This window comes from Mirounga leonina, unplaced genomic scaffold (genome assembly GCF_011800145.1).
Source record: "Mirounga leonina isolate KUSES-001 unplaced genomic scaffold, KU_Mleo_1.0 Mir_180, whole genome shotgun sequence".
Taxonomy (NCBI): domain Eukaryota; kingdom Metazoa; phylum Chordata; class Mammalia; order Carnivora; family Phocidae; genus Mirounga; species Mirounga leonina.
Genome location: NW_023270469.1, coordinates 28,034,613 through 28,058,591, shown reverse-complemented (window position 1 = coordinate 28,058,591; position 23,979 = coordinate 28,034,613). Strand labels below are relative to the sequence as shown.

At 47.9% G+C, this 23,979-nt stretch overlaps 1 protein-coding gene across 1 annotated transcript in view; it reads right to left on the bottom strand.

Moving 5' to 3' along the window:
• Positions 1-15,401, bottom strand: part of CES1 (carboxylesterase 1) — a 29,028-nt gene extending 13,627 nt beyond the window's left edge. The window contains exons 1-7 of the mRNA XM_035025187.1: positions 15,296-15,401; positions 11,931-12,138; positions 8,203-8,347; positions 5,634-5,767; positions 3,273-3,426; positions 1,449-1,553; positions 338-442 (exon numbers count right to left, since the gene is read on the bottom strand). Of these exons, the coding sequence (XP_034881078.1) occupies positions 338-442; positions 1,449-1,553; positions 3,273-3,426; positions 5,634-5,767; positions 8,203-8,347; positions 11,931-12,138; positions 15,296-15,347 (903 nt within the window). The 5' untranslated portion in view covers positions 15,348-15,401. The remainder of the gene's footprint in view (positions 1-337; positions 443-1,448; positions 1,554-3,272; positions 3,427-5,633; positions 5,768-8,202; positions 8,348-11,930; positions 12,139-15,295) is intronic.
• Positions 15,402-23,979: the final 8,578 nt, after the last annotated feature.

Below are 23,979 nucleotides of genomic sequence, written 5' to 3'. Positions count from 1 at the left end.
TAGTTACCTCTGGGAATATGTAATGCTTAATTTATTTAAAATACATTTGGAAACAAGAATGGGAAAACAGTGAGTTTGGGTTGAGGTGAGAGATTATCAGACAATTTGTTCATTATGTTGTTTTTCAACTTTGCAAATGTTTGAGATACTTCATAATAAAAAAGAAAAAAAGAAATTCCCATTCAGATCCAGAGGCTGACACTGTTCCCCAGGGGCCAGGAACACTGTCCCAGGCAGTTTTCTGGGGCAGGGGCAAGGGGACCGCTGAAATAATGAAGCTTGGGGCCAAGTGCACAGGGTGGGGGGCTTGTGCGGTCACGAGAACGGATATGCCTACCATCTTCAGCGACGTCTCCAAGAGCTCATCCTCCGTCTTCTGGCGCAGGCAGTGAACAAGGACAGCTGAGGAGGTGGTTTTACACCCAGCAAAGACACCAATTTGCTGCAGAGATCACAAGCAACTGCAGAACTCAAGAGCCATGTCCCTTCCCTCGATCAATAAAGAGGTGTTCTACCCCAACCTTCATTTCTAAAGGCAGCAGAGGGGAGCAGAACATACTCTAGACCAGCAGGTGAGGGTCCTGGGTCCCAGTCATGCCAATTAAATAAGCTCTGTCTCTGTTACCTTACCTCTGTTCACATGGGCAAAATGATCTGAGAGCTGAGTGTCGAAAGGGAGGGAGCACAGAGTGGGGCTTAAGAGCACAGAATCCAGACTCACACTGCCTGGTTTCAAGTTTCTTTTTAGGAAGCGTTTTGTGATAACCTCAACCTAGTGTGTAGGGTTAAGTGTTCCTTTTGGATTCCATTATGACATCAGATACCTCTGCTTTATTGCTCTTATCAGGTGAGATTTTAGAATCTGTGTGATTATAAAATCATTAATTTGTCTCCTCTAATAGAACGCAAACTTCACGAGGCTACTAGATGTCTGGCTATATCAAAATTATGTGATGAATAAATGAATGAATGAATGAATGAATGAATGAATGAATTCCCAGGAACCCACCCCAGCCATGAGGCACTTAAGGGGGGGCCACTCCAGGCCCACATGCTGCAAGTGGGTTGACCAGAACTCAGACCCTGAGAGAGACCAGACATGGTGACAGTCCACTGCCCACCATGTGACCTGGCACTCCACCTTGGCACATTTTGGAAAGAGTGCTCAGGGGATAGCGCACTGCGTTGGCAGTCCAGGGTCACCTGTTCAAGTCCCAGTTCTGCCCCAATTGCTCCTTGACCTTGGCAAGCTGCTTCCACTGTCTGCCCCAGTTTGTTCAGCGGTCAAACTGGGAGGCTGGCTGAGGTGTCTCCTTGCCCTACCACTCAACTGTTCTCACTTTGGTGATTCCTTGACGATGCCCGCTGGATCCCATGGCAAGAAAGGCCCCTGAAGATTCCAGGAAAGCAGAGCCAAGGGTGTGGCGGTGGTCCAGTGTGAGACCTACCTGAGCTGTGTCCTTCATGTCTTTCTTAACCAGGAGAGCTGTGAGGGCCACACCGCTCTCAGAGATGGCCCGGTGGAAGAGGTTTTTGGCCAGGGGAGACAGCACCTGGCAGGGGAGTGGACAGGAAGAGAGTTTATGCTCATGGGGAGGGGTCTTCAAGAGCCACCTCATCCTTAGCTCTGGCCTGGCCCATTTCCCTGGAGACTCGGGCACCCAGGGAACGTGGGAGGTCCTCACCTGGCCTGGCCCTGTTCCCAGGCTGACGCTGGGGCCCGGCTTCTCCAAGAGAAGCTCAGCTGGAGGGAGCCAGCAGCACAGAGCGAGGGAAGGACAGGAAGAATGGCACATGCACTGATTGTTGACAATCAGAAGTATCTAAAAACAGCGTGGCAACTACTAGCCATACTTTAAAGACACAGTTCTGTATCCCCATTTCCACTACTCAGGATTTATCCTAAGAAGAGTGACCATGGAGGTGCGCAATGATTTCCAAGAATGCTCATAACATTTATAATATAATTGGAAATAACCCAAGGTTCCAGTATTATGAGATTGAGGGAATAAATGATTTTTTGTTTTTACTGTGGAATACTGTGCAGATCTATACCATGGAATCCCATGGAATCTAAAACAAAATGATATTAATGGAAGAGTAATGTTTAGGGAAATGTTTCTGTTGTAGGATATGCTAAGGAAGGTTTTAAAAAAAAATCTTAAGACAGGTGGGGCGCCTGGGTGGCTCAGTCAGTTAAGCGTCTGCCTTCGGCTCAGGTCATGATCCCAGGGTCCTGGGATCAAGCCCCGCATCGGGCTCCCTGCTCAGCGGGGAGTCTGCTTCTCCCTCTGCTCCTCACCCCGCTCTCATGCTCTCTCTCACTCTCTCTCTCAAATAAACAAAATCTTAAAAAAATAAAGTCTTAAGACAGATAGACAGATGACAGATGGATAGATAGAGAGACAGGAGTGAGTCATGGGGAAAACACTAGAAAAATACGTCTCAAACTGTCCATGGTGAGCTTCCCTGGGTAATGGGACTATGGAGGACTCTTTTCTTCTTTGGGCTTATCTGTACTTTTCCTTTTTCTCCACTTGATTAGATATAAAAACATTTCCCTCTGAGTATTGGACAAGGAAACCAATACATATATTGTTAAAAATACAGTAATAGCACCAACCCTCTGCTCAACAGTGGGGGGTTGGAGGGTGCTTTACGGCTCCCAGGACTTCCTCATCTGGTTTCCATCCCTGCTGCCTTCAGTGGCTCCCCCAGCCCCACTCCCCAAACCAGGCTCCCAGGAGCCCCAGGTGCCCACACCACTGCCCCATGCCTCCCCGTCCCTCCCTGCCCCCACCCCCAGCCCAGCTCCACGTCTCAGTCCCAGAGGCGGCTGTCCTCACGGGAGGCCCTTGACCTGTTCTTGGTGCTGGTGTCTCTTGACCTGCAGACCTGGCTTCCAGCTGAGCAATGACACTTTGTCCAACTCTTACGCATAATCTATACCCACTCCTACTTGCCAGGAGAAGTGAAGCAAGTCCTACTGTTAAAACGAGCAGGAAAGAGAGAGAGAGAGAGAGCTCAACCACATTAGAGGAGGAGGAGTATCCTGCTGTAGCTGTGGCCAGAGATTCTCAAGGCCCTAGGATGCTAGCCTAGGCTCTGAGCCTCCTGGGGGCCAAGGAGAGTTCCGCCATTAGCTCTCCACCAACTGATGCTGTGCAGAGTAGGGTCAGCACTGAATCCAGGTCTTGTAAGTAAAGCTGCCAGTTGGTCCAAAGGCACCAAGGGGTCCCATCAGCAGCCATATCAGGGCCAGGAACACTTACAAGAACAGAGACGCTTTCACCTCCCGCTGACTCTCCAAAGATGGTTACAGAACCTGGATTCCCTCCAAAGTTGGCAATGTTCTCCTGGACCCAGCGAAGTGCAGCCAACTGGTCCAAGTGACCCCAGTTTCCACGGCTGTGTTCGTCCCCTGTGCTGTAAGAATGGGGCAGGGGTGGGAGCACAGACTACATGGCAGGGTTCTCAGGACCATAGATGGGGCTGGGGGCTCTCAGTGAGCCTTCTAGAAAGAGACCAGCCTTCCACAGCATTGACACAAGGGTCTTCTGTCTTCCATTCCTGTAGCATTGTTCTGTTCTGTGCTACATTTACTCAACTGGCATCTATTTACTGAACATCTACTTTGCGCAGAGCACTGTTCTAAGAGCTAGGAGCACTTTGTGCAAAACACTGTTCTAAAAGCTAGGAGCACATTTGAGAACAAAACAGTCCAAATCTCTGACTATACAGAGCTCACACTACAGATCACAAACAAACAGATAAATACAGAAAATAATGTCAGGTAGTGAAAGTACCTCTAGGAAAAGTAAAATGGGGTAAGGGAAAAGACAGGGGTGGAGCAGTGGGGTCCTATTTCAGATCACATGACCAAGAAAGGCCTCTTTGAGGTGGTAGCATTTGAATAGAGACCCGAAAGAATGAGTACATGAGCCTTGCATATATCCGAAGAAGGGAATTCCAGGCTCAAGAAACAGCCTGTTCAAAGGTCCTGGGGCCTAGTGGACAAAAGTTGAGTGTAGTACATGCAGCTAAAAGACTCTGTGGGCCTTGGTAAGAACTTTGATTGTCATTGTTAGTAACATGGGAAGCCATTTCAGGGCCAATGACAAAATTCCATTTATGTCTTAAATGGTCACTGTGGCTACTGTGTGGATGAGACACAGCATCAAAGTAGCAGATTATAAAAGTAGGTGGTTATTACAATCATCTGGGAGAGAGACATGGAGGGCTTTGATTAGGGGGCATAAGGGAGGAGGTGAGAAGCGGTTGGGTTCTGAATATATTTTAAAGGTGGAACCAAGAGGATTTGCTGACTCTGATGTGAAGAGGTGAGAAAAAGAGGTCAAGGCTGACCACAAGTCTATCCGGAGCAGCTGGGGGTAGGGGGTGCTGCCAGCAGCCGACAGGAGGCGCTGTGGGCAAAGTAAGAAAGTCCAGTGGGAGTCGAGGGTTGAGTCTGTCCCCGAGGAGGGTGCAGTCCCCTTCAGACGTCCAGTGGAGGCGGCAACAGGTGCAAGGTCGTAGTTAATGAGGTACATCTGGGCTTCAAAGGAGAAGCAGGGGCTGAAATAGGGAGCTTTGAATGTGGCTCCTGAGGTCACCTGGGAACCAGTGAAGATGGAGAGAGAGATGCACACAGAGGCCAGAGGATCACATGGGAGGAATTGTGTGTGGCTACTCCCAAGGTTGGCCCAAAAGCTGTTGGGTCACTGGGCAGAGAACAGAGTGGGAGGAGGAGCCTCGGGAAGCCTCCTGTAGCAGCTTGACCATAATGGGGAGCAGAGAGACGGGCCACAGGTGGGAGAGAAGAGGGGTCTCCATGAAGGCGATACACCCCGGGACAGGACACGCCTGGGATAATCCTCCTCCTCCAGCCCCGGGGGTCTGTCCTGTGAGAAGTCCACCCTCCCCCAGTCCACCAGCAGCCATCCCAGGATCGGAGGTGCTGTGGCTGGCAAATTCCGAAAAGGCTCATAGTAACTGTGTCCTGAGGGAGCACTGGTTCCTGCCCCATGGACATGTACTGCAAAAGATGCTTTGCCTTCACTCATGTGTGTGCCAAATTCCCCAAAGGAAATGGGATGAGTGGGTCTGACACGCCTCCCAGGAGGGCTGTCGGCTGGGGTCGGATGCTCTGACAATCTTCAGCTCCAGACACCCCTTTCCTTCACCCATAAGAATGCACTGAGCTCCTGCCATGAGTAAGCTCCTTCTTTCCTTTCCTGCCAGGTCAGATGCGTAAGCCTCTAAGTGCTGTGCTGTATGCTGTCTTGACAGAGGTGCACAAAGTGCTGGGATGGCACAGGTGAAAAAGAGAGGGGCATTTCAGAGGAGGTGACATTTGGGTTGGGCCTTGCAGAATGAATAGAAGTTCGTCAGGTAGAACGGGCATTCCAGGTAGAGGGAAGAGCACCTACAAAAGCTCAGAAGCAAGTGGCCCAGTGTAGCTGGGAATGGAGAAGGTAAGTTGAGCCCTGTGATGAAAGGCCTTGGGTGCTTTCCTAGGGAGCCTGGCAAAGATCCCTTTGAGGGCTGACCTGGCCAGAGCTGAATACCTAGCACCCTCTCTCTGGGAGTGGGGGGGTGGGGCAATGTGCAGTGAGGACTGTGCAGAATCTTACCTGAAGAATCCCCAGATGCCCAGGCGGTACTGAATGGCCACCACCACCACGTTTTCATGGGCAGAGAGGGCCAGCCCATCATAGGTTGACGCTCCGCCCACCACCAGACCCCCTCCGTGGATCCACACCATCACCTGGACAGGAAGGAAGCAACCATACCAGTTAGAGGAAGCTGCGCTGGGCAGGACCTCAAGAGGTTGTCTGGTTTGGTCACCGACCCCTTGGCCATTACCGGAAGTCCACCAGCAAAGTTGGAGCAGGCAGCCGCTCTTCTCCCTGCTCCTCCCACATGGGGCCCAGGCCACCACCCCAGCCAGGACACCCTGGTTGCCCCCGCCTGTGTCCCCAGCCCCAGTGCCAATGAACTTCACAACTTCATCATGGGAACAGTCACAGCTAAGGGTGTCGTCTCCCCAACACTCCTCCCATCGGCCCTCCTGCAGCCCGGCAAACTCTGCCCGCCACAGCCCTGTGCTTCGGCTTCATCTTAGTTACGTCTTGTGCTATGACTTAAACTGCGCACAAGCACGAGTGACCGTCTCGAGAAGCACACGTGCCACTGTTGGGGTCTCTTCTGAATATCCCGTCCTTTCTGCCTCCTCCGCATCCCCAAGTCCCACCCATCCTCCAAAGCCTAGCCTAAAAGCCACCTCCTCAAGTAAGTCTTCAATCATCTCACTAATAGGGATCTGAGGACCTACTCTATGCCAGAGACGGCGGTAAGAATTGAGGATGAGGGTGGATATAGGAATTCATCACGCTTGGCTCTGGCATTGTAAGAGCTCACGTAGCCAGGAAGTAAGAGTGGCTAAAATAATTATGTTGTAATCATTTTATTCATAAAAAAAAAGAATTTGTAACACAAACTGTGTGCCAAGTACCATTTCATGTCATAGGGACTAATACTGTCCCATTATTAGACAAGAAACCTGCCTGAGCTCGCACAGCTATTAAGCCGCAGAAGCAGGACTTGAACCCACTCGGTCTGGCTCTGGAGACCACCTGTTGAGCCACCCAGCCCGCTGCAGCCACTGGCCAGGGTGCAGTGGGCCTGGTGTTAGGAGAGGAGTAAGATCTTCCTTCGGACTCTAACTAATGCTTCAGGAAGACTTGCCTTGTGCACTCGCCAGCCACTTAGACAAAGCCTGATACGCACCACTGGATGCTCACATGTGATTAGCCTGTTCTAAGGAAACAGAGCCAGGTCTCTCTGCTAGTAAAGGGCAGAACCGGGATGTAAGCCCAGACTCTGTAGTTCAGAGCCTGTGTCCATAAATAGAGGTTCTCCCCTTGTTCCTCCTCCACCTCTGATCCTTGCCTGTCTGGGTGGAGGGACGGAATTAGCAGTCATCTGAGGGAAGGCTGAGCCAAGGGCTGGTCAGCAGGGATTCGCTGAAGAAGCATCCCAGATGGTAAGACCCTCCAAAGCAATGGTTGTCTGGTGATGGGGTTTTTTTTTTTTTGGTCCCTCCTTTGTTCTGACCCCCAATTGCAGCTATGCATGTAGGAGCACTGAGTACATAACAGAAGAATGTGTGAATGGAGGACTGAGTGAAACTTGGTCCCCTCTCACTGAGCCAAGCACGGGCAGTGCTAGCTTCTGCTCACAAGTTCACAGATGCCCTCCCCCACTCCTGGGCATCCTGCCAGGAGATGGCTGGGTGCGAACATCCCCACACCTCTCCACCCCGGGGATCACCTCCTTTTCCAGGAGATCTCCTCCAAGCCCCAGCCTGAGTCTGGAAATTGCTCCATCTCTGGGGCCTCCTTTATTCTAGAAATGCTGACTCATCGGGTCATCAGCCGTGCCAAAGACTTAATTAAGGAAGGAAATAAGCTACAATAAAATCCCAGATATTTGGCCAGAGGCAAAAGAATGCACTTCCTGGATTGCCCCAGGCTCTGCCCCTAACACCTCTCAGGAGACCCTGGAAGTTGTTAGAGGAGCATCTTACTGTGCTGAGGAAAGGCCTCCCACAGGCTCGCTTCCTAGTCTGTGTCAAAGAGCTTTGGTCTGAAATTCAGAAGGCCTCTGCTCTGGTCCTGCCAATCCCACCGTGTGATCTCACCTCCGCCTTTCCGGGCCCCAGTCTTTCTACCTGTAAAGGAAGGACTGGCTTATCTCTAAGAGTAATCATTTTGGTCCTTTTATTATCAAGAAACAATTTGGGGGGGCGCCTGGGTGGCTCAGTCGTTAAGCGCCTGCCTTCGGCTCAGGTCATGATCCCAGGGTCCTGGGATCGAGCCCCGCATCGGGCTCCCAGCTCCGCGGGAAGCCTGCTTCTCCCTCTCCCACTCCCCCTGCTTGTGTTCCCTCTATCGCTGTGTCTCTCTCTGTCAAATAAATAAAATCTTTAAAAAAAAAAAAAAGAAACAATTTGGAAAAATTACAATGTGCATGACAGATGTACAGCAAATTCCCCCAGAGGTCTGTCACCAGGGGAAACTGAGGTCTGGCTGTGGTGGGAAAAGGAAGCCCTGGGGTCTCTGAAACAACCCCCACCCAAGCTGCCTTCACCCTCTTCTAGTCTACACCAGAAGACCCGCAGTGCTGGAACCTTCTACTTACCGGCAGCCTGCTCTTCTTTGTCAAGTCAGCGGGAGTGTAAATATTTAGGTAAAGGCAGTCCTCAGAAAACTTGAAAGCAATGTTCTCCTTTCTGTTGGTAAAGAGCTCTGAGAGCAACTGCCCTGCCATCACGTTCTGGGAGCACCTGGGGGCGGGGGGGGCAAGGAAGAAGAAGTTTGAGCTTCACTCAGGGCTGAGCAAGATGTCTCCTGTGGTCAGCTGGGCTTGGACTGGCAGGTTGAGGCTGGTCAATAGAGCTGTTCTTACCAGGCTGGAGACATTGGGATAGTTAGGAGGCTCTTTGGGTGTGTGGCTGGGGTTTGAGGGGGAACGCTGAGGCTAAGGTCTCCCATGACCGTGTCTAGATAGTAAGAAGACTTGGTACCTGTCCCCTTCCCAGAGCCTTTGAGATGCCCTGGGTCAAGGAGAGGAGGCTGCCCATATGCTGACTGCCTGGGAGAGGACCATTTCCTGCATGCCCTGGATGCATCCCAGCTCTCTGTTCCAGGTAAACACGTCCTCCACTAGGTAAACATGTTCTAGTCCATGGCAGACTTCCATAATCCCTGAGAAGTCACTCAAATGGCAGACATTTAGGCCTTACAACAGGCCAGGGATGAAATATTTGTGGGGCAGTATCAGGAGAACTGTGTTCTAGTCCCGCCACACTCGCTAACTTTCTGGGTGACCTTGGGTGAATTCCTTGCTTGCTTTGGCTTAAATCTGCCAGGTCTATGTGAGGGAAGTGATTTTTATAAGGGTCTTGCAGCCCTGACGTGCTAAGAATCTACCCATCCCAGGCAAGCACTATTGGTTTCCCTAATAGCAGATCTTAAAGACCCAACACAGATTAAAACTGGTAAGATTTATGGACCTCCCAGCATGCCAGGCATTAAGTACTCCTTATATACTAACTCACTTAATCCTCCCATGGCAAGCTCCCTAACATAGAGTCTATAATTATCCCCATTTTACAGTTGAGAACACTGAGGCCCCGAGAGGTTAGAGAACCTACCCAAGGTCACACAGCCAGAAAGATCTATACTATATAGTGCATGATATTTCTAAGGACATTATAAGAAACATTTCTGGATCTCAAGGTCCCAGGATGCAGGTATCATCACTCCCAGTTTGTAAATGAGGTCACCGAGTCACTCTGCTGCCAACTGGCACAATCAGAACCCCCAGTAATGACTTCTTCATTTCCATCCTAAGGGAAGTTTCCCCTGATCACAAGAGCAAGGAGCCTAACAATCATAAAAGAAGAAAATCAAATGTCAAAAAAGGGAAAAAGAGTTCAAGGTCACTGGTGTTCAAATAAATGCGGAATAAATAGCAAAATTACATATAATTACAATGATAATAATAATTATGTTGTTTTGCCTATCCAATAGCCAGAAAGCATTTTTTTAAATAACCCCAAGCATTGCCAAAGATCTGGTGAGTGGAGGTTTTCATATATCAATGGAAGGAGTGTTGCTGGAACATTTCTGGACGGAAATGAAAACAGAAGGTGCATACTCATGACATTTCTTCAAACTTACCCCAAAATAGTCATGGGCATGCATAAAGATTTAGCCACGGGATATTCATCAGAGTGCTATTTGTACTATCAAAAACATCAAGAACTTAATGACCACAAACAAGAGATGGGGTAAAAAAATTATGATCCAAGATTCAATGTAATACAGCTATTACAAGTCCAGCCATGATATTTAATGACATAGAAGAATGTTCCTGGTACATATATTTTTAAAGATTTTATTTATTTATTTGACAGAGAGAGACAGCGAGAGAGGGAACACAAGCAGGGGGAGTGGGAGAGGAGAAGCAGGCTTCCCGCTGAGCAGGGAGCCCGATGCGGGGCTCCATCCCAGAACCCTGGGATCATGACCTGAGCCGAAGGCAGACGCTTAACGACTGAGCCACCCAGGCGCCCCCCTGCCCCGCCCCGCCCCGGTATATTTATAAATGAGCAAAGCAGGCATCCAAACTATCTGTATCGTGTGATATGATATTGTGATTTATAATACATATATATCAGCCTCCATCCCATTTCAGCCACAGGCGCCCTAAAACCCTTGGAATCTCCTCTGTGAAGGAAACAATAAAGATATCATTATTATGTAACTAATGTGACTTTTGATCACACTTAAGGCTAGGGGCTGGTTGCCACATGAACCACCCAGTGAACTTTCAGTTCTGCCTCCCTGACCTCTGGGGAGCAGGGTAGGGCTGGGAGTTGAATGGTGGCCAATGCCACTGGTTTCATCAATCATGGCTACATAACAAATCCTCCTTAAAAAAACACAGGACAGGATTCAGAGAGTTTCCAAGTTGGCGAACCAGAAAGCTTTCACGGCCACTGTGCTGGATCCCCAACTCCAGAAGGACAAAAGCTCCTTTATTCAGGACCTGACCCCATGGATCTCTTCATCTGGCTATTGATTCATATCCCCTAATAACCTTTGCAATGAACTGGTAATGTAGTGAATAAACCAGTTTCCGGAGTTCTATGACCACTCGATCAAATTAATGGAACCCAAGGAGGGAGTCAGAGGAACTTTTGATTTATGGCCAAGGTCACAAGCATGGGTAGCAACTTGGACTTGTAATTGGCATCGGAAGCAGAGAGCAGTCTTGTGGGGCCAAGTCCTTAACCTGTGGGATCTGACATTATCTCCAGGCAGAGCAGTGTAAGAATTAGTTGAATTGTAGGACATGCAGCTGCTGTCAGAGATTTGTTTCTTGGTGTGTGTGTGAGGGGGAGGACCCACACATTGAAACTGCAGAGTCTTATGGATTCTATTTTTAAGGGAGAAAATATGCAACAGATAAAAGATTAGAGAAACTGAATCTAAAATATGAATAGCAGTTCTCTCTCTCGGTGGAGGAATTGTATGTGATTTTCATTTTCTTACCTTTACTTACTTGTACTTCCTCCCTCTTCTGTAATAAGTATCTATTACATTGGCAATCAGGAGTAAAAAGAGCAAATACTATTTTTTAAAACAAAAGGAAGGAAGGAAGGAAGGAAAGAAGGAAGGAAGGCAGGAAGGAAAGGAGGGAGGGAGGAAGGGAGGGAGGGAGGAGGAAGAAGAGAAGAAGGGAAAGCAGCAGGGGGCAGGACCCTGGACATTTCCAGAATGCCTTGCTGAGGGTGAATAAGGTCATAATGGATACATGTAGGCATCTGAGGTGCCTGGGGGAGGCAGCTGTTGGCTTCTTTGCCCAGCTTGATCAGGGTGATAGGACACACCAGCCACATGAGAACTGAGAACTTTCCGGGTCAACTCCCCAAAGCACCTCCCACCTACACACCGGTCTACCCCGGCTCCCCAACTATGGCAAAGTTCAAGAAAGGAGAATTGTTACTTTTGATCTCCCTCACGTGCTCAACTTCTAATCTTCTCCCAAGGCACTTACCATAGTCTAACGTATTGCATAATTTATTCATTGATTTGCTATTTTTTGTTTGTCATCCATCTCTCCCTGCTAGAATGCAAGCTCCGTGAAGGCAGGGATACTTTTCTGTACATTCACAGATCCTAAGAAACCTAGAACGTGTTCAGTTAATGTTTGTTGAATAAAGAGCTGTGAGTTCTGGAATGTTTTTTAAAGATTTACAACGGCTTGGAGATTTCGGAACAAAGCCACTCAGCACGTTGCCTTGGCTCCTTCCTGCATCACTTTGAGGCCAACATGCCCACTGAGAGTTGCCAACTTACATGGGAGGGTAGGAGGTGGTATTCTTCACGAAGTTCCATGGCTCTGTAGGCTGTGGAGGAGCAAACCTCAGGGGTCCAAGAGGAGGCCTGGCAAAAGGGACTCCCAGAAAGACGGCCACAGGCTGTGCAGATCCTTCTAAGCTGACGTACTTGCCCAGGACTTTGCCTTTCACGGTGTCCACCACAGGTGGCGAGGACGGGTGCCCTCCTGGACGTCCAGAGGAAAGAAGACATAGCAGCGAAAGGTCTGACCTGGACTCATGGTGAGTCTTCCACCTTGAGCAGGTGACCTTGAATGAGTCACCTAAACCCTCGAGGCCTGGGTTTCTCCTATGTAAAGAGAGGAGGTTAACTGTCATTTTTTACACGGGTCTATCTAGAGGAGCAAATTGGAATTGGAGGAATAATAGCATCAAGTAAAAAAGAAATGCAAGAATGAGAGCTGCTGAGGGGAACAAGCTGTTTGGTTGCCACTCCTAGGAGCCTCCGGCAACAATTAGCCATTAGGCCCCAGGCGCTGAGCTGCATCCTGGCACGCAGCATGAACAAGAGAGGCCATCCCTCCTCTGGGAATCCCTGAACAGTGGAGGGGGCATGAGCCACCAACACACCTGACCCTACTCGGTGGGAAGGAAGGGGCTGGTGTCCTGAGAGAGGTGCCAGTGAGGTCCCCACAGGGGCTGGAAGAGGCAGGGAGGGAGGGGGGAGCGAACAGCAGGAGATAGAAGAGGGGGGATACAGGTGTAAGGCAGAGCAGAGGCTAGGTTCTGAGAGCAAAATGCAAAGGCTGGCCTGAGGAAGAAGGAAGGGTCCATGTGAGCCGGAGGGAGTCAATGGGGAGCAGACAGCAGCCTGTATTGTGAGAGAGGTTCAGGCCTGGGGGGCCTCAGTGCCAGGCTAAGGTTTGGGGCTTTATTTAGTGGGTACATGAGGAGCAGTGAACACTCGTAGAGTATGCAAGAGCGACACGCTTCATCTCGCAGCAGATTCTTCTGGTGGCCCTGAGCAAGGCTGTCCAGAGGGGGAGAGAGACTAGGGTCCGATTCCTACCTGTTCCGTCCTTGTGGGGCAGGAGGTTCCTCCCCACCGAGCTTCCCCTGTCTCCTTGCCCCTTCCACCCCAGTCCTGGTTCCACCTTCTGTGGACCTGCCTGAGCTTGCGTGTGCAAGTGGGCACTCAGGACTCTTGACCACAGCCCTCCTCCAAGTCTTGCCTTGTCCTGCCTCAGCAGCCTCTGTGTGTATGTTTCCTTATCTGAAATGCTTTCTCGCCTGGCATCCTTCCAATTGCTCCCTTGTAGACATAGACAAAAGGTCAACCTCTCCCTCCAAGTATGTGGCCAGAACAAGAAAGGGCAATCCAGATTTGGTCTTAGAGGAGAATATCCAGTGGTAACTCGCAACAAGATGAAGTGGACAGAAGCCCAATGGGCAAGGGTGAGCAAAGGTGTGGATGGGGTGAGAAGCATAACAGTTATGGTAACATGAGCAGTCAGCACTTGTCATATTACATAAGTACCCAGGTAATGTTTATTCTGTATTACGTAAGTACACATGTAAGTTTTATATGCTGAGTACTTACTATGTGCCAGATGTGCATTCTGGTTCACTTAAATTCGTCTTCACTAGATGCCCATTTTACAGATGAGGAAGCTGAGGAAATGGAGGCAGCCAGCATGGACTTTCTAAAGTGGGAAATGGGATGGCCTTGCCAGGGGGTAACCGGCAGTAAGGGAATAATCCCCTCCTCCTTCGGTTCTTACTCTGCCCTCACGTTCAGTCCCAGGTTTCCGACAGTGTCACCATCAGAACGAAGGTGAAGTGCAGATGGGGCCTGGGCCCCCACAGTTCTGAGGGTCTCAGCCCTGGCTCTCCATTCATGAGTCATAGACAGATTCCAGAGCACGATTTTCCAGTGGACCTTGGGCAAGTCCGTTTCCCTCTCTGAGTCCGTCTGCCTGCCTATAAACTGGCACAGATGCATTCTGGGGTCCCGTGCTACACTCCTGTAGTAATCATGTGCTTTATTTTGTGTATGCTGATGCTTGACCTCTGGGGCCTTGCTGACCCTGGAGGGACTGCCCCTCTCAGAGTTAGCCAGTTCTAGCGATAGAAATCAACTTCCCTTCCAGCATGCAGAGCCTGTCCCCAGTCACCTTCTTTATCAGGCCATCCCAGGCTAAGCCATTACCATCCTGCCCTAATCACTCCAGGGCAAGAACTGTGGGAAGCCTTTGTGTCCCAGAACTTGCTGAAATTGGTTAGTTTGCCAATCCAAAACCTGCTTATCCTGTCTCACCTCTTCCTTCCCCTGACAACCACGATAAGGGCTCTTGCCCAAAATTCCTCCCTCCTTCCTCTTCCGTTAGCCCATCCTGAGCATCACCTCAGGGTGCAAGATGGTGGGGTGCATGCCTCCTCCTCCTGGGAACTGAGAGTGGCAAGTTATGGCCATTGGCTCCTGATCTGTTGGCCTCACCATACATCAAATTTTCTATTACTACACTACATTTTAAAACAACTCCTTTATTTATAAATCCTTTGTTTGCACTCTCCATACCAGGCACTCTTTAGAAACAACCTGTTTTATCCTCACAACGGCCCAATGACATAGCTACTGCTGTCATTCCCATGTTAGAGTGGGGGAAACCAAGGCACAGAAAACTAAAGCATGATGCCTAAGGACAGCCAGCTGGTAAGTGCTGAGCTGGGATTCAAACCTACACACTCTGGATCCACAGTGCATACAGGTCCCCAGCCTGCCATCTGAGGGTAGAGTGTTCTATGAAACTTTTCCTAAGCAGAAATGGCACAAAGCAAAGAGTATCCTGGACTTCCTGCAGGTTGTATTAAGCCACTTTGCTTTTAGGAAAGACCTCCATTAGTCCTTGTTACGGTAGCCCAAAGAAATCCGAGGAGGATTTTCGCTTTTCCATTACTGTAGTAATGTCGGATTTCCCTAAAGGTGAAGAGGCCTGATGCAACTTGCAGAAAGCCCGGGATACTCCTATTAATATTCTGCTAAGCCACTCTCCATGATTTGGCCATACACAGATGAATAATCAAGCAGAAAATAAACTGAGCTCTCTGGAATCCCCAACCGGGGAGGCATGAGGTTAGCTCTTTGCCCTCCTGCACGGGGCACACACAGCTGCAGTCTGGGAGTGTTCATGCTACCCTGTGTCTCAGGTTGGCAGGGACTGGCTGGGCACCAAGCAGGTGAAGTCCAGAGGGCACTGGCTGCTGCAGATCTGGACCTGCCATACCCTTCCCCTCCATGCATCTCCCCCACCTCGTTCTCCCTCACCTCACACCCAGGCAAGGATTTCCAAACGCACCCCGCTATTTTATTTCGGAAGGACTCACCCCAAGTCATGGAAGTGGCGAGGGAGGTCAGGACCAGAGCAAAGAGCCACATTGTGGAGGGACTGCGGCTCCAGGGCCTCAAGCCCTCTACACCACTTAAAAAGTCTGTTCAGGTCCCGCCCCATTGCCCCACTCCCACCCCACAGCCCTATGGCTCTGAACCTCTGCAGGGCCTCTGGGCCACGCCCCCCACCAGAGTTCACCCTCTTTCATCCAAACAAACTGGACTGAGTCTCCGATTGCAGATAGCCACAGATTCGTCCAGCAGCCTGTTACATAAGGGCTTCTCCTTTGCAGAACTCTAAACTTAGAGCACTGTGAATTTCCCAAGGCAGGCAGGAGCAGACAGATGCTTTTTTTTTTTTTTTTAAAGATACTATTCATTTATTTGACAGAGAGAGACCGTGAGAGAGAGAACACAAGCAGGGGGAGCTGGAGAGGGAGAAGGAGGCTTCCAGCTGAGCAGGGAGCCATACAATGGAATATTATTCAGCCATGAAAAGAAACAAAGTATGGATACTTGCTACAACATGGATGAACCTGGAAAACCATACACTAATGAGAGAAACGAGACACAGAAGGCCGCATGTTATACGATTCTATTTATATGAAAAGTCCAGAATAAGCAAATGCATGGAGACAAAAAGATTAGACGTTGCTTGGGGAAGAGGAGAGGGGCATGAGGAATGACTGATAATGGGTAGGAAGCTTCTTTGTGGAGTGTTGAGATGTTCTGGGTTTAGATTGCACTCATGATTATACAACTATGTGAATATCCTACCAAAAAAACACTGAATTGTACACTTAAAAAAGTGAATTTATGGTATGTGCATTAGCTTTCTTTTTTTAAAAGATTTTATTTATTTATTTATTTATTTATTTATTTATTTATTTATTTGGTGGGGGCAGGAGGAGAGGGGGAGGGACAGGGACAAGCCAACTCTGCCCTGAATGCGGAGCCTGATGAGGGCCTCACTCCCAAGACCCTGAATTCAGGACCTGAGCCAAAACTGAGAGTTGGACAATTAACTGACTGAGCCACATGAATTATCTTTCAATAAAATAAATACTTAAAAATCCAGTCATGTATAATAGCCCATTTTAGTAAAAGCATATCTTTGCATAGAAAAAAATCCTGGAAGGTTATACATCTAATTTGTATTACAACAGCCATTTTCTGGCTGTCGTATTGTGTTTTTACTTATTTATACTTTCCACTTCTATTCATTCAGGCATTCGTGTGACAAATATTTATTGAGGGCTCCCTGTGCGGCAAACAAGGGGCTGAGTGCTTTGTATGCAGTACCCCACTCGGTTCTCAAAGGAACCCTGTGAATTGATACTCCCATCTCCTGGGACTCAGCACGGGCAAGGAACATCAAGTATAGGAAGAGCTAGGGATTGAACAAGAGTTGCATAATGTTCCAGACCATACTCTTATCCAATCTGTTGTGCTGTCCAAACCTTATTGACAAACTGACTTTGTTGGTTCCCTAAGCACATGCTTGATTTGCCTTTGGGTGAGCTGCTATGGTTTCTTTCTCCTGGGAGCCTTGATTTGCCTTTGGGTGAGCTGCTATGGTTTCCCTCTCCCAGGAGCCTCTCCATCTCCACCCTTTAAAGCGCCTACACCTCCCTGCTGACCCCTCCCAGACTCTGAGGCTGTCTGGGAGGATGGGTGGAAACAGGAGTGCTGGGTTCTTGGAACAGGTAGTGACCGGGCAGCAGAGGTGCTTGCTGCTCGCTCCGTCTTCATGGTGCTCCTCTCCCCGTGGAGACGGACTTGCGGTGGAGAAGTCACTGTCCAGCCAGGAGTCACACACCCCAGGCCCCCTGCCTTTAACTGGAGACATGAGATGTGTTCTTGTCAGTGGAGAGGAAGCAGATGCGGAGCAGGGTTGTCTCCAGGCCGGCGCGGTCAAGGGGCAGCTCTGCCTTCTCTATGCTCGGACTCTTTTCCTGCTGTCCTTGGGCAAGCCTGCTCTTGTCCAGGCCAGAACAATAGTGACATCCGAGAGAACTGGGCAACCAGCAGCCACAAAGCACGTGACACTCAGAAAAGCTCATGGGTTCTTGGCCAAGGCCATAGGTTAGAGCTGAAATGAAGCATCTGGAGACCCTAATTCAAAAAAACATGGTAATTTGCACTCCTTCTAGCCGCTGTGGCAGGCCAGTGAGGGGAGCACTGGGATAGGGCCAAGGGCTTTGTGACAGGGCTACAGTCAGTCCCCAGAGGTGATCGCTTCCATGATGACTGACCTGGGCTGGGGCTCCTCCCTTTCATCCAGGAAAGAAACAGGAGTTATAAAGACCACCCTAAGAAAGAGGACCCCTATCTCTCTCCACAGGGGACAATCTGGCTTGTCTTCCTAAGATGACAACAAGACTGTTTCTAACCACTTTAGCACACCACACACACACACACACGTTAAGGCATATAACCATTAAACCATTATACCTTTTGCCCTGACCAGCCCATCTTTGCAGCCTGGGAAAAAGCACTGGTTCTCAGCCTAAAAAAGTTGTAGAACGCTGTCTTAGCAAAATATAAAAGGGAGGGGGGATTATTCCCTCAATCTCACTATTTAATCACATGCCTGCTTGTGACATTAGTCAATTCTGCAAACAGGCAGCTACTTCCAGGCCTTGCCATGTCTGGCTGCAGCCTGGAAGCCCATTCCTGGCTCATGATGATTCTGCAGAGTAATGGGTGAGGCTGGAGCTTACAAAGCCTCACGCCAGACCTCAGTTTTGCTTAATGTGTATGGCCTCCTTGCATCCCATCAGCTCTGTGAATAATATAGCTCTTCTTGCTTCAGTGACAGTTGACTGGGCTGATTGCTTTTCCCCTGGCAAACTCCCTAAGGTTTCTCGCATGGAGCTAGATGGTCTGAAGAGTGAAATCCTAGAAACTGGCCTTAACTCTCAAGCGTTTAGACAGATCTTAGGGGAGAAGACACCTCTGAGGCCTCCAAGTTATGCCCCCAAATCTCTCCAACAAATTCCTCAACAGACACATGGAGAGCACCTACTAGAACAAGCCCTCAAAGAAATATGAGCCCATGTCCTAGGATTGACTGAGGCAGAACACCTGTGGGAAAGTTTGACCTGGGGGTGGCTTCGGGAGGGGAGTGCTTCACTCGCCATGGGCATAAGGGGTCATTCCACAAGGCACAGACAACTGGAGATGTTTCATTTCCAACTGGCAACCCCATGCCATCTCCATCAGGCAATCACATGGGACTGCCTAGTTTAGCTTCTGCTGAGTAAGAATATATGGTAAGAGTAGGGTAAACTATGGTAGCAAATAATCCCAGAATGTCAGTGGTTTATTTCTGCTTATGTAAAGAAACATGGTGCGGTTCCTCCAGTGATCTAAACAAGGGGTCAGCAAAGTTTTTCCGTAAAGGGCCAGGTAGTAAATATTTTAGGCTTTGTGGGTCATACGGTCTCTGTGGCAGCTGCTCAATCTGCTGTTTTAGCAAAAGCAGCCATAGATAACACCCAGGCAAATGGACACGGCTGCGTTTCAATAAAACCTTATTTGAAAAAGGTTTTGTTTTATTTTGTTTTTTATTTGTATTTTATTTGTTTTGTTTAATTTAAAAACAGGTGGCAGGCTAGATTTGGCCCATGGGCCAGTTTCTGACTCCTGATCTAGAACATGGCAGCTTTACCATCTTTAACTCATAGTTTCTCTTGTTTTCCTGGGTGCCAATTCTAGTCAGCTGGAATTAGAAGAAGCACAGAGGAGTGAACAGGGGGGTTGGGCCAGGCCTGGATGTGGCCCTCCTCACCTCTACTCACATTCCATTGGAAAGAACATAGCTGCATGGCCAATCTAATTGTAAGGAAGGCCAAGAGATCTGGTCTGGTTGTGTGCCAAAGGAGATTGGACAGATTTTAATGGCAATTCCTGCCAGAGATAATAATATCCATTAAATCATCAATTTGATACTAGGGATTTTTTTTCTAACACATAGCAAAATAAATATATAACTATTATATAACGCTTTAAAGTTTATTTGTGCATTATCTGAAATCATCTTATGTAACTCCAGGAATAAGTGTACTATACTTTGGTAAACAATGAGCGTCTGTATTTCTTTTATTTAAATTCTGATAGCCTGATTGTAAACCTAGTCCCTGCTTGCTTGGGCTACTCTATAAAGGTTTCCTTCAGCCTCTTAAGAGTAAAGAAGGAAAAAGGGTGAATCAGAAAGACATAAAAATGGAAGTCCCAGAAAGTTAAGATTGAATTATATTCTGAAAACGGTCCAGCAAATCCAATTTATTATTATGGATTGTATTATAGACATCTGGGTGATACAGTGACCTTGAACGAGAGGTGTTTTGTGTGTTTTCTTACTCTGAGCATTGTTAGAATTTATGTCTATGAATGCCCAAACCGTCCATGACTTCTGATAATGCAGGGCATTAAGAGGTGCACAAGAAAATTAACAAGTCAGGAAACGACAGATGTTGGTGGGGATGTGGAGAAAGGGGAACCCTCCTACACTGTTGGTGGGAATGCAAACTGGTGCAGCCACTCTGGAAAACAGTATGGAGGTTCCTCAAAAAGTTGAAAATAGAACTACCATACAATCCAGCAATTGCACTAATGGGTATTTACCCCAAAGATACAAATGCAGGGATCTGAAGGGGTACATGCACCCTGATGTTTATAGCAGCAATGTCCACAATAGCCAAACTGTGGAAAGAGCCAAGATATCCATCGACAGATGAATGGATAAAGAAGATGTGGTATATATATACAATGGAATATTATGCAGCCATCAAAAAGAATGAAATCTTGCCATTTGCAACGACGTGGATGAAACTGGAGGGTATTATGCTGAGCGAAATAAGTCAATCAGAGAAAGACACGTATCATATGACCTCACTGATATGAGGAATTCTTAATCTCAGGAAACAAACTGAGGGTTGCTGGAGTGGTGGGGGGTGGGAGGGATGGGGCGGCTGGGTGATAGACATTGGGGAGGGTATGTGCTATGGTGAACACTGTGAAGTGTGCAAGACTGTTGAATCACAGATCTGTACCTCTGAAGCAAATAATACATTATATGTTAAAAAAAGAAGAAGAAGAAGATAGCAGGAGGGGAAGAATGAAGGGGGGTTAATTGGAGGGGGAGACGAACCATGAGAGACGATGGACTCTGAGAAACAGACTGAGGGTTCTAGAGGGGAGGGGGGTGGGAGGATGGGTTAGCCTGGTGATGGGTATTAAAGGGGGCATGTTCTGCATGGAGCACTGGGTGTTATGCACAAACAATGAATCATGGAACACTACATCAAAAACTAATGATGTAATGTATGGTGATTAACATAAGATAATAAAACAAAACAAAACAAAAAAAGAGCCTTGGTTGAGGTGCCTGAGTGGCTCAGTCATTAAACGTCCGCCTTCGGCTCAGGTCATGATCCCAGGGTCCTGGGATTGAGCCCCGCATCGGGCTCCCTGCTCCGCGGGAAGCCTGCTTCTCCCTCTCTCACTCCCCCTGCTTGTGTTCCCTCTCTCGCTGTGTGTCTCTCTGTCAAATAAATAAATAAAATCTTAAAAAAAAAAAAGAAAGTAATTCTTACCATTAAAAAAAAAAAAAAAAAAAAGCCTTGGCAACATCAACATAGTGTGGTTTCTGTCCAGAGATTTGAATGTCCAAAGGAAGACGTTCCCTGAGGTTCAAGGAAATGGCGCGGTCACAGTGATCCTTGATGAAGCCAATGCCTGGTCACCTAACCCTGCCCATCAGTGGTCCACAGGAATGCAATTTTGTAAATCAATTGTTGCATTATAGCAAACTAAGCAAGGAAACATACAGTAATGAATAAAGAGAAAAGTGAAAGAATCCTTTAGAAAAATACCAAGTATCGACAACAATATGGAAGACCTGGAAATTTCCTTACTCTGCTGGTAGGAGGGCAAGTCTGCACGACCACTTTGGAAAACTTTTTGGAGTCCCTACTAAAGTTGACATATGCAACCCTGGTGACCCAGCAAAGCCACTCGTAGGTAAATATCCAAGAGAAATGCATGCATGTAGTCATTAAAAGACATGTTCTAAAATATTCATGCCAACTCTTTTCATAATAACCTGAAACTGGAAACTCTCCAAATGCCCAACACCAGTAGAATGGATAGATTATGGCATATTCACACAAATAATGACTACACAGGAGCGATAAAAATCTGTAACCACTTACTATGTGGATACATGATGCGAGGATACATCCCCTCTCCCACCTCTGCCCTCCTGGCACCTGCAGCCAGGGCCACAGGTGGGGAGTTGGGCTTTGGGGTAGGCCAGGAAGGTCCAGAATCTAAAGGGCCCTTGAGGGGAGAGGAGCAGGAACAGGGAGCTGCGAGGGAAGGGACCCTTTCCTGCCCATCTCAGGTGGGCTCCTCGGGGCTCAGTGGGAAAGTACAAAAATTAGGAAAGAAACAAGCCTGCTGGCCCCAAAGTCTGCTCTCCCTGTGAAGGTAGTCATCGGAGTCAGACTTTTCAGGTAGTGGGTTGGAATTTTCCCCTTTCCAAGTGCTACAGAGAAAAGGAACGATGATAAATAGTATTGGTTTATAATTTAACCTTTTTTTTTTTTTTTTTTTACCTTCAAAGTTGTGCAATATCACGCCACCCCCATCTCAGGAGCCTCAGAGGGGAGGAGAGCGTTTTTTTCCCCTTAATGCTGCCCTCTGCTGCACATTAGGGAATTCACAGGCAAAGATTTGGTTTGTCTCCAGGGTTTTGTTGGATTTGATTTGATTTAGTGACTCAGGTCCAAGATTGTAAGGGGAGGGGGGCGGGGGGTGGGCAAATTTTCTGTAAAAAAGGAAGTTGTTGAATTTACAATAAGAAAGCAATGAAATAGTTTGTTTGTACAGTGGTGGGAAAGCAGAGGTGAGTGGAAAATGCATGTTTCTGTGTTGCTGATGAGCAGGAAGTGAAGGGATCCTTTGGGGAAGTGAATTTGTAGAACATAAGAAGAGCAATTTAGGGCCACCTGAGGGGCTCAGTCAGTTAAGTGTCTGCCTTCTGCTCAGGTCATGATCCCGGGGGTCCTGGGATTGAGCCCCGCATCGGGCTCCCTGCTCAGCAGGGAGCCTGCTTCTCCCTCTCCGTCCGTGCGCCCTCCCTCTCAAATGAATAAATAAAATACTAAAAAAAAAAAAAGAAGAGCAATTTAAAAAGGGCACGGCCTGTGACTGGGTCCATCTTCTGCAGATCCAGATGGCAGGAATAGTTTTAAAAAGTAAAAGTACTCATTCCCAAAGCTGCTCATCAAATTATATCCATAAATGTCCCAGGAGCAGGCTACTGGCTAGAGATGGTGACATATCCACATCAGACAGATATGAAAGCTGATTCTTTGAAGATCCTCTACCGACTTGGAATACATATACCACACTGTGAATACTCAGCAGTTTGTAATCGGGGGTGCGCATCTAATGCCTAAAAACTGAAAACATACGTTTCCAGGTCCCATCCAAGAAGTTTCTCGTTTGGCTGGACTGGGGAGCAGCTTGGGCAGTGAAATTTTGGAAAAGCCCTCTGGGTGATTCCTCTACTTACACCTCTGATAGAAAACCCTGAATTAAATGAAAAAAAGCAGGATGCCAAGTAGCATTTATATTTCAGCTTTAACTCAATACAACATCTGATGGCACGTGGACAGGAATAAGGAGGAAAGAGGGCCTTGTATCTAGATGCGTTGGAAATATGCTCCCTCTTGCAAGACACCTACCAAAATTAGAACCGTATTTGAGGATGCCGGGACTGTGTGCAGTATATAAATAAGTGTAATGTCATTTAATATGATAGTATTTTAAAAAATGAGTTGAGTGGTGTTTTCTAGCTGTTAGTTTAGCCAAATATCAGTGTAGAAATTAGCCGTCTGCAGCTGCAGAGGCAACTGAATTTCCAGCTTGCTTGTGTGTGGCTTGGTTCCTCTTCCTAGAACCAGAAAATGCCCTGAGCATTGTTGGTCCACAACCACCTAAGTCAGACACAATCCAACAGATTTGGACCCTATGCTGAGGGAGGCAGGGAGCATGGCAGAAAGAGTCCTGCTCTGGAAAGACAAGATACTTGAAGCCTGGTTTTGACTTGCTGCTAATTCACTGAATGATTCTGGGCGAATTCCTTCACATCTCCATAGATTTCTATAAAATGAGAGGCCAGGGGTCCAAAACTAAACATCTTCAGGGGAAGGGTAATATGCATGAGTGAAATGGATCAGGCACAAGACAAATTAAACAACTTCCTTTTTTACAGAAAATCCTTCCCCCCTCTCCCTTACAATCTTGGACCTGAATCACTAAATCAAATCAAATCCAACAAAACTCTGGAGACAAACCAAATCTTTCCTGTGAATAGTGAGGACTGTGAAAAAATGGAGAGCTTATGCCTTGGTAAAGGGTGGCCACTACTCAGTTCCGGCAGGTTTTTCCATCAAGGTCACTGAGAACAGTTGTGTAGGTTGTGTACTGCACAAGAGCACTACTTCAGAGGAGGTACTGTTCACATCATAGATGTAGTATCTATCAATGATGATGATTTCCTGGAAGATGCCTGTAGAGGGTTTGAAGAAAGGATACCTTCTAATTTGCACAAAGGTGATGTATGGGCTGTCAGAAGCCCTGGTTACCATGCTGGAACACAGCTCCA